The 10,000-nt window shown below is 48.4% G+C and overlaps 1 protein-coding gene across 5 annotated transcripts in view; it reads right to left on the bottom strand.

Annotated features, from left to right (window-relative positions):
* The window catches only part of LOC115362731 (uncharacterized), a 39,825-nt gene extending 30,623 nt beyond the window's left edge, over positions 1-9,202 (bottom strand). The window contains exons 1-10 of one of the 5 annotated variants that reach the window (XR_003928510.1): positions 8,927-9,202; positions 7,309-7,482; positions 6,932-7,089; positions 3,899-4,097; positions 3,705-3,801; positions 2,588-2,759; positions 2,320-2,378; positions 1,526-1,586; positions 926-1,149; positions 80-166 (exon numbers count right to left, since the gene is read on the bottom strand). Coding sequence is in view for 2 of the 5 variants with exons in the window: in XM_030056795.1 (XP_029912655.1) it covers positions 134-166; positions 926-1,149; positions 1,526-1,586; positions 2,320-2,378; positions 2,588-2,759; positions 3,705-3,801; positions 3,899-4,097; positions 6,932-7,089; positions 7,309-7,482; positions 8,927-9,168 (1,419 nt within the window). In the remaining 3 variants the exon portion in view is untranslated. Of the gene's footprint in view, positions 167-925; positions 1,150-1,525; positions 1,587-2,319; positions 2,379-2,587; positions 2,760-3,704; positions 3,802-3,898; positions 4,098-6,931; positions 7,090-7,308; positions 7,483-8,926 lie in introns of all 5 variants that reach the window. The other 4 variants (XR_003928509.1, XR_003928511.1, XM_030056795.1 and 1 more) reach the window with 4 other exon arrangements.
* Between the last annotated feature and the right edge of the window lie 798 nt (positions 9,203-10,000).

Below are 10,000 nucleotides of genomic sequence, written 5' to 3'. Positions count from 1 at the left end.
ACAAAACTCTGCATAAGAGCCATGACAGCAAACTGTTAAAAACAACCAACATCAACAACTTCAAGTTAGAAAAGAGAGAGAGAGACAGGCAGAGAGAGAGAGACAGGCAGAGAGAGAGAGACAGGCCGGTGGTTCAGGGTCTCCTGCTCCTCAGGCTGTAACGAGGCTGAAGAGGCGCCGTGATGAAGGTGAGGATGAGGACGATGGGAGGAAACATCGAGGAGGAGAAAAGAATCAGAATCATGTCTGTCTCTCTACCTGTCTGTCTGTCACACCTGAACTCCTCACTCAGGTCTATCTCAGGTGTTTCCAATCCTCCCTCCTGCTCTGGGCCCCCAGGTGGCCCCTCCTGAGGCCCCGGGCCCCAGAACCTGAACTCACATGTGAACTGATGTTCTGCTTTGTGGTCGTTATGGAACTGACCAGGTGTCATGACTTGTCAAATCCATACAAACCACATGTTCAAATAATCAGTAATCAGTAATCAATAATCAGTAATCAATAATCAGTAATCGCTGCTGCAGCTGTGAGCCCTGAGACGCAGGCAGAGGAGCTGCTGAGCAAACACCCAAAGACCCAAGAAGAAAAAAATATTCCTGAAAATTTACTAGAAAATGAGCCGAGCGACAATCAGCCAACAGCTCGATCAATATTTACAATTTATTGATTTAAATGTTTTGTGTATTTCAAGGTCAGGGCAGTGATGCCGGAACAGATTTCTTGGGTGTCACTTCCCTAAAGGCCCCTGGAGGCCCCTGAGGGCCCTAAACGCCCCTGGAGGCCCCTGAGGGCCCGGATCTACTTTCCAGTTCAGTACAAAAGGAAAACAAGAAAAGACTGACTTGTCAAAGTGCCCAGAACACACACACACACACACACACACACACACACTCACACACTCACACACACACACACACACTCTTACCTGTCTGTCCTCCACCAGGATGCTGTAGACCAGCGAGGAGGAGGAGGAGGAGGAGGAGCGGCGAGGCCGTCTGCCTGGACTCACAGCAGCATTATGGGTAGCAGGAAGCCGCAGCATGGCATTCTGGGTAGTGTGGCTGGGCAGAGGGGCATTGTGGGAGTTTGAGCAGAGCAGAGTGGGTTCAGCCGCTGAGCTGATGACAGTACTGCTGAGAAAACTGTGAGCTGGAACACACACACACACACACACACACACACACACACACACACACACACACACCAACAAATAATAATACATTTTATTTGTAAGCGCCTTTCAAGTTACTCAGTGACACAAATCCAACAGACAGCAGCTGACAATAATAACAAACAACTAAAATAAAATAAATAACAACATCGAGAACGACAGCCGACACACCTACTGACCGCTCAGCGGGAGGTGAGACAGGTCTGAGAGCCGACACACCTACTGACCACTCAGCGGGAGGTGAGACAGGTCTGAGAGCCGACACACCTACTGACCACTCAGCGGGAGGTGAGACAGGTCTGAGAGCCGACACACCTACTGACCGCTCAGCGGGAGGTGAGACAGTTTACTAACCTCTCTGTGGGAGGTGAGACAGGTCTGAGAGGTGAGACAGGTCTGAGCTGCTTTCTGGTCTCTGAAACAGAAACATCTGAGCTCATTATGAGGCTTCAAGCAGTCTGATTGGACAACAGGTTGTCATGACAACTGTCCACATTTAAAGGTTTTGTTTGGAGATGAGGACCGTCAGCGCCTCCCTGTGGACAGAAGGAGCGCTGCAGCCGGACTGGGGAAGCGGATCTGGACCAGAAAACCTCACGATGTCAAATCGTCTGCAGGCGCAATCAAGACCACGTCACATCCTGGACTGGACTAAACTGGACTGGACTGGACTGGACTAAACTGGACTGGACTGGACTGGACTAAACTGGACTAAACTGGACTGGACTAAACTGGACTAGACTGGACTGGACTAAACTGGACTAGACTAAACTGGACTAGACTAAACTGGACTAAACTGGACTGGACTGGACTAAACTGGACTGGACTAAACTGGACTAGACTAAACTGGACTAAACTGGACTGGACTGGACTAAACTGGACTAAACTGGACTGGACTAAACTGGACTGGACTAAACTGGACTAAACTGGACTGGACTAGACTGGACTGGACTAGACTGGACTAAACTGGACTGGACTAAACTGGACTAAACTGGACTAAACTGGACTGAATGAGCCCAGCATGTCTGTGGTCAGCAGACAGACGGAGGCTGACAGACTGACTGATGTTACCGTGACAAACAAACAAACAAACAAACAAACAAACAAGAAACACATCACTGATCTGTGACAGTCAGGTGTGTCTCCACCTGTTTGTCCTGCTTCCTCACAGCAGCTCCTTCACTCCTCCACCGGTCCCCCAGATCCTCTGCAGAGACAGACAGACAGGCAGACAGACAGACAGACAGACAGACAGGCAGGCAGACAGACAGACAGACAGGCAGGCAGACAGACAGACAGGCAGACAGACATCACATTGGAGGGTATGGAATGATATTTTTAATCACACATGATTCGATATGTGAAATGGACACACACACACACACACACACACACACACACACACAGGACTGGTACCTGCGCGCTGCAGGGCGGCCTGCAGGCGGCGCTGTGTCTCTCGCAGCTGCAGCAGAAGCTCCAGACTCTGCTGCACCGGGTCCCTGTACCGAACACACACACACACCAGAACACACACCGCAACACACACCATGACCCGCCGCAGCACACACACATACACACTGACCAGCTCCTGCACACACACACACACACACACACACACACACAGACAGAGAGAGAGACAGAGAGAGATTAAGTTGTTTATATCTGTATTGTCATTGTGTACATTGTATCATTAGTCACTTATCCATTGTTTATTTTATTCATGTATTTATTTATTTATTTTTACTAATGTTATTGTTATTATCACTGTTATTTGCTTTGGCAATATAAGCACTGCCTTGTCATGCCAATAGAGCTGTTTAAACTGAAAACTGAGAGAGAGAGACAGAGAGAGACAGAGAGAGAGAGAGAGAGAGAGAGAGAGAGAGAGAGAGAGAGAGACAGAGAGAGAGAGAGAGAGAGAGAGAGAGAGAGAGAGAGAGAGAAAGAGATTAGCAGCAGGAGAAGGCTTGTGGAGCTGAGAGCAGATTTAAAATTTGAGGAAAATAATAAAAATAAATAATGATATCAGTGGTCTGCTGGTCACTGTGTCATCAGGCTGAGGGGGGCGGCCCTGATGCCCCGCCCACATCCACCTGCTCCGCCCAGAGGTCCCGGTGTTCCCAGGCCTGATGGGAAATATAGTCCTCCCATATTTCTATTTCCTGCAGAAGAGCAGCTGTTTGCACACCAAACAGCTCATGAGCGTTCCTGCCCGTTTCCCTTCAGGCAGCAGACAGGTAACCAGGTAACCAGGTAACCAGGTAACCGGGTAGTGGGAGGGGTTTGTGATCCAGAACCCACACTGTTCCTCCTGAACAGTTTCCCAGTTTGGGATCAATAAAGTAAATCTATCTGTATCTATCTATCTATGGGTTCACCAGTTGGCTGATGGAGCAGCCAGGAGCCTCACCTGGGCCCCTCACCTGGGCCCCTCACCTGGGCCCCTCACCTGGGCCCCTCACCTGGGCCTGATCTTGGAATAACGCCCATCCTAATAAAGTTTTTTATTAACAATAAGAGTGACTGTACTGACCATGTGCAGGTGCTCGGGGCTGTCCGAGTTCAGCACAAACTGGTAGATGATCCTCTCCAGGTAAATATTCACACACACCAGGGTGAACAACGGCAACCTACACACACACACACACACACACAGACGTGACTTGCCTGGCCTCACCTCCTCCTGCAGGTATGTCGTTCTGGTGGGGGGTGGGGGGTGGGGGTTACCTGGCCCGGGAGGAGCGCTGGGTGGCGGTCAGCAGGAAGGCGGCGCACAGCGCGGCGGCGTTGTACAGCCAGGAGCTCAGGCTGTGAGCCTCCAGCAGCAGGAAACTCTGCAGGAAGGAAACTCTGCTGAAGAGCTCGGACAGCGCCACCTGCTGGTCCCTGGAGGCACTGCTGAGCTCCGAGAACACTGACCTCAGACCTGCGGGGGGGCAGAGACGTCTTTCCTCAACCAAAAAATTAATTATCCCGGCTGCAGCAACAAGTATAAACTTCATCTGAGATTAAATCTAATCCGAGTTCAGCAAAACCAGATTAACACAAAGCAGGGTTCTGATGCACATTTAAAACCTGATCCTGCTTTGGTGAATCCAGGTTTTGTGGTTTAAACTGAAATTAAATGATTAGACTCAAACTAAGATGGAGTTGCTTGATCAAATGAACATTTTAGCCAAATATAGAAAAAACTCAGGAAACAAAAAAAACAAAAAAATGGAGAAGCAAAGAGCAGCATCATTAGAAACCAGAGACGAGCAAAGGAAAGTCTGTCCCTTCATTTTCTTTGCTGAAGTATTTTGCTCAAAAATGCAAATCGCAAAACTGTTTTCTGAATCGGCCCGAGTCACAGCAATGTCTCTTCAGAGTCCAGATGCTGAGGAGGAGGTTGGGGTTCTGGACTCAGACCAGCAGGATTTCCTTCAGACTGGATCCCACAGGAGGAGGACAAATACACTCCTGATCAAAATTTTAAGACCAGTTGAGAAATTGCAAGAATTTACATTTTGCACTGTTGGATCTTAAGAAGGTTCCAAGTAGAGCTTCAAAATGCAAAAAGAAGAAATGGGAGTGAGACAAAAAAAAAATGAGTAAGCAATTTATTGCAAACAACCATTAAACTGAAATAGGCTGTTCATCAGCTGATCAAGAGTTTAAGACCACAGCCTTTAAAAGCCCAAATCTTGTCAAAAATGTGGATTCAGTGTCATTTTCTGTCAGGTCTCCACACTGTCATGACCTCCTGATGGCAAAGGCAAAAAGCTTTCTTGTTAATCACCTCAAAAATTCGTTTCGGCTGCTTGATGCTGTGTTTCCAGGAGGCTAGTGGGAATGTTGCTCCAAGTGGTGAAGATGGCTTCACGGAGGATATCCACTGTCTGGAACTGGTGTCCATTTCTGTAAACTTCCCTTGCCATCCAACCGCAAATGTTCTCAGTTGGATTTAGATCAGGGGAACACGCAGGATGGTTCAAAAGAGTGATGTTATGTCTCTGGAAGAAGTCCTTTGTCAGGCGGGCATTGTGAACTGCAGCGTTGTCCTGTTGAAAAACCCAGTCATGACCACACAGACGATGGCCTTCAGTCATGAGGGACGCCCCCTGCAACATCTCCACATAGCCAGCTGCCGTTTGACGCCTCTGCACAACCTGAAGCTCCATTGTTCCATTGAAGGAAAAAGCCCCCCAGATCATGATGGCCCCCCCTCCACTGTGCCGTGTAGAAAACATCTCAGGTGGGATCTCCTTGTCATGCTAGTAACTCATCAGAGAATAAAACTTTCTTCCACCTTTCAGTGTCCCATGTTTGGTTCTCCAAACTCCAAACGGGCAGTTTGGTGCCGTTGAAGGAGACGAGGCCTTTGAAGACATTTTTTGTTCTTAAAAGACTTCTCTGGCAGATGCTGTCTGATGGTTATGGGACTGCAGTTGGCACCAGTGACAAGCTTAATTTCGGCCGAGGATCGTCCCGTGTCTTGACGGACAGCCAGTTGGATCCTTCGGCTCAGGGCCGGTGACATTTTTTTGGGTCTACCACTTGACTTTTTTGTTCCATAACCCTCAGGATCTTTTAGGAAGTTTAAAATGACTGTCTTACTGCGTCCAGCCTCAGCAGCAGTGGCACGCTGTGAGGGCCTTGTTGTCGGGCCTTGTTGTCGGGCCTTGTTGTCGGGTCTTGTTGTCGGACCTTGTTGTCGGGCCTTGTTGTCGGGCCTTGTTGTCGGGCCTTGTTGTTGGGCCTTGTTGTCGGGCCTTGTTGTTGGGCCTTGTTGTCGGGCCTTGTTGTTGGGCCTTGTTGTTGGGCCTTGTTGTTGGGCCTTGTTGTTGGGTCTTGTTGTCGGGCCTTGTTGTCGGGCCTTGTTGTCGGGCCTTGTTGTCGGGCCTTGTTGTTGGGCCTTGTTGTCGGGCCTTGTTGTTGGGCCTTGTTGTCGGGCCTTGTTGTCGGGCCTTGTTGTTGGGCCTTGTTGTTGGGTCTTGTTGTCGGGCCTTGTTGTTGGGCCTTGTTGTTGGGCCTTGTTGTTGGGTCTTGTTGTCGGGCCTTGTTGTTGGGTCTTGTTGTCGGGCCTTGTTGTTGGGTCTTGTTGTTGGGTCTTGTTGTCGGGCCTTGTTGTTGGGTCTTGTTGTCGGGCCTTGTTGTTGGGTCTTGTTGTTGGGCCTTGTTGTTGGGTCTTGTTGTCGGGTCTTGTTGTTGGGCCTTGTTGTTGGGCCTTGTTGTCGGGTCTTGTTGTTGGGTCTTGCTTATGCAGCTCAACAATCCGACCGCGTTCAAGGAGAGAAAGCTTTTTTGCCTTTGCCATCAGGAGGTCATGACAGTGTGGATACCTGACAGAAAATGACACTCAATCCACATTTTTGCCAAGATTTGGGCTTTTAAAGGCTCACTCCCATTTCTTCTTTTTGCATTTTGAAGCTCTTAGAACCTTCTTAAGATCCAACAGCGCAAAATGTAAATTCTTGCAATTTCTCAACTGGTCTTAAAATTTTGATCAGGAGTGTAGCTTTCACAGGTTTTTCCCATAAATCTATGGCTTTAATCTCAGAAAAGTTTTTTTCCTCAGAGTTTTACCCCCCACACTTCATCACTGTCGGCCCTGATGTGCCGTCACACCACACGGCTTCATTCTTTGGACAGCCTTGTTTTCATTTGATTTCAGATAAGGAAAACGTTTTTCACAAAGTTTTCATTAATTCGTTTTCATTAACGATAATAACCTTGGTGTGTGTGTGCATGCATGTGTGTGTGTGTGTGTATGTGTGTCACCCTGTGTGGACTCCCTCAGTGTGTGTCTGAGCTCCTCTCCGTTGTGCAGGATCTCCCTCTGCGCCTGCAGGGCGGCGCTCTGGGCCTCCATCAGCTCCTCCGCCACCTGCTGGGTCGACTGCAGCTGCTCAGCCACGCCCGCCGAGCTCTCCGTGAGCCTGGCACACACACACACACACACACACACACACACACGCGCACGCACACACGCACACACACACGCACAGTGTATATGGTGACATCAATATGCTGTTGCTCAAACTGTGTTTAAGAAAATTTAACTGGTTTTGTTTGTCAGATTATTACGCTGTTTGATGTCGTGTGTGTGTGTGTGTGTGTGTGTGTGTGTGTGTGTGTGTGTGTGTGTGTGTGTGTACCTGTACATGGTGCTCTCCGCTTGCTGCTGCCAGGCCTCAGACTGCAGGAAGTGACACATGGAGTGTGTATGTGTGAAGAACTCGGTGTAGGCGTTAAACGCCACAGCGTCCATGTTGGCCGTACAGCGGCTGACCTCTGACCCCTCAGGGCATGATGGGAAGTCCCGGCCCGAGCTGAGAGAGAGAGACAGAGACAGACACAGAGAGAGAGAGACAGAGAGAGAGACAGAGAGAGAGAGAGAGAGAGACAGATTGTGGCAGCACAGGTGGAGCCTCGGCCAGCAGGGGGCAGCACAGGTGGAGCCGCCGACAGGAAAAATCATACGAAAAAACTACTTTCTCATTTTTTTTCTCATAAATTTACAACTTTAATCTTGGCTCTAAGGACAGAGGATGCTGTATTGCTGTAAAGCCCCTTGAGGCAAATTTGTAATTTGTGATATTGAGCTATATAAATAAAAATTGACTTGACTTGAAAAGTTTTGACAAGTGTTTTTTCTCCAAATATCACCCCCAACAATCATTTTTTTTTCCCAGCAGTGACCCTGATAAGCCACCGTATAAAACAAACAGGTGACTAGTAAAATTAAATTAAATAGAAATTCAGTGCACATTTAATAATAAGAGCAACACACAGCCGGTCATGACCAGTGGAATCATGAACTGAAACTGAAGCTGAGACAGACGCAGCTGCTGGTTCACCACAAGCCAAAGATAAAAACCCCACCTGACCAAGTGTGTGTGTGTGTGTCTGTGTGTGTGTGTTGGGGGGTGTCCTGTGAATGCATAACTTGACCTTTCGAACAGGTAATATGACAGCTGATGTGTGTGGTGCTGCCTGCTGTTGGTTTCAGCCTGTGGTCACCTGACAGGTGAGCAGCAGCGTCAGGTTGGTGACGTTCAGGTGAACTCATGAGCTCACAGCTGCTTTCAGCTTCTCTGTCAGGTCATAAAGTCTCTTTTGAGAATACGACAGAAATAACACACACGTCCGCTAACAGCAGCGGCTGCAGGCTCTGCATGGCGACGGTGCGTTCAGGCGTCACAGGAACATGAGGAAATGTGAGGAGCTGCCTCCAGCTCTGCAGCATCACCCACAGACATTATAGTGTTCTATTTTTTATTCGGTTTTAGTTTTATTTCATTTTCAGTCTCCAGTCCAGTTCAGTCTCCAGACTGGGTTCTCTGGTCCCAGTTCAGTTGTTGTTGCTGTCAGTGTCAGTGTCAGTCAGTGGTTTTATTCTAATCTGGCTGCTGTTTGTCAGATTAGCTCTTCACTTTGTGAAGGCAGAGACTCCCAGTCTCTCTCTCTCTCTCACACACACACACACACACACACACACACACACACACACACACACACACACACACACACACACACTCTGAGCAGCAGCACTGAACACACTGCACACACACTCTGACTGCACTGCAGTCTGTAGCAACACAACATGGTTTCAGTTTTTTATCTAACAGCAGTTTCTGTATTTCAGTTCACAGAAATGTTTGCTCACACCTGGTTTCAGTTTTTAGTTTAGTTTTAGTGAAGTGATACACTTTAGCCAATTATCAGTAGGTGTGTGTGTGTGTGTGTGTGTGTGTGTGTGTGTGTGTGTGTTACCTGTGCAGGTGGCACTCGGTGAACCGCAGCGCGATGCGGCTCTGGCTCTCTGACGTCAGCTCCCGGCAGCGCGTGTCCAGCTGCTGCAGGGCTCGAGACCAGCACGAGCCGAATGCGGGCTGCGCGGCGAGGCTCCGCACGCGCCGCAGCTCCGCCGCTCCGCGCTCCCCCGCAGAGTCCCGCAGGCCCGACACACCTGAGCCCGCCAGCAGCAGCAGCAGCACGGCCAGGTGAGCACGCATCTTCTGCTCTGTCCCGTCAGCCAATCACAGCTGACCTTTTCACCTGCCCGGGGTCACGCTCAGGTCACGCGAGATGCGCTCGATTTACCGGCAGGGAGCAGCGGCGGAGCCGAGGAGCGGAAACATGCTGCCCTTACAAAGTATGTAGTTTAGTATGTATTGGGACATGCTAATTATTTTTTTCCCTACTAAATAGTATGGTAGTGTGAGTATTGGAATGCAGGGATGGAAACAAAGCAGGTGAGAGAGGAGCAGCTGTGACACTTGTTCATCAGTCAGGATCAGAAAAACTTTATTGATCCCGGGAGAAATCTGAACCTGCTGCTGCTCGTTTTCTCTGGAGAAGAAGTAGAAATAGAAGAAGTAAAAAATATTTTAAAAAATGTGGCTCATAAAACAAAAAAAAAGTATGTGCATTATCTGCATTAAGTCAATATGTGATCAGTCAATCAGTCAGTCAGACTTTTTTATATATTCTGATGCTTGGACACAGATCCATGTTCTGTTCTCATGCAGCTGGATCCTGACAGGAAAACATTTTGGTTTGTGTTCAGCATGAAACTGTTTGGATGTCAAACTTTAACCGTCACATTTATTCAAACAACAACAACAACAACAACAATAATAATAATAATAATAAATCAGCCATACATTTTTCTTGCCTTGTAATAATTTCTCACAGTGAAGTTAAACTGTTTCTCAGTATCATAACTTCTTCTATAAATCCAAACAGGCTGTTATTATTGATTACTGAGCTGCCACAGCCTGCAGGGGGCGTCATGTTCCTCTGGAAGAGGTTCTGCGGTTCTGCTGTGTTCTGCAGCCTGTGTGT

Source organism: Myripristis murdjan, chromosome 7 (assembly GCF_902150065.1).
Source record: "Myripristis murdjan chromosome 7, fMyrMur1.1, whole genome shotgun sequence".
Taxonomy (NCBI): Eukaryota; Metazoa; Chordata; class Actinopteri; order Holocentriformes; family Holocentridae; genus Myripristis; species Myripristis murdjan.
Note: the sequence above shows the minus strand (reverse complement) of the source record. Positions and strands in the feature narration are given on the sequence as shown.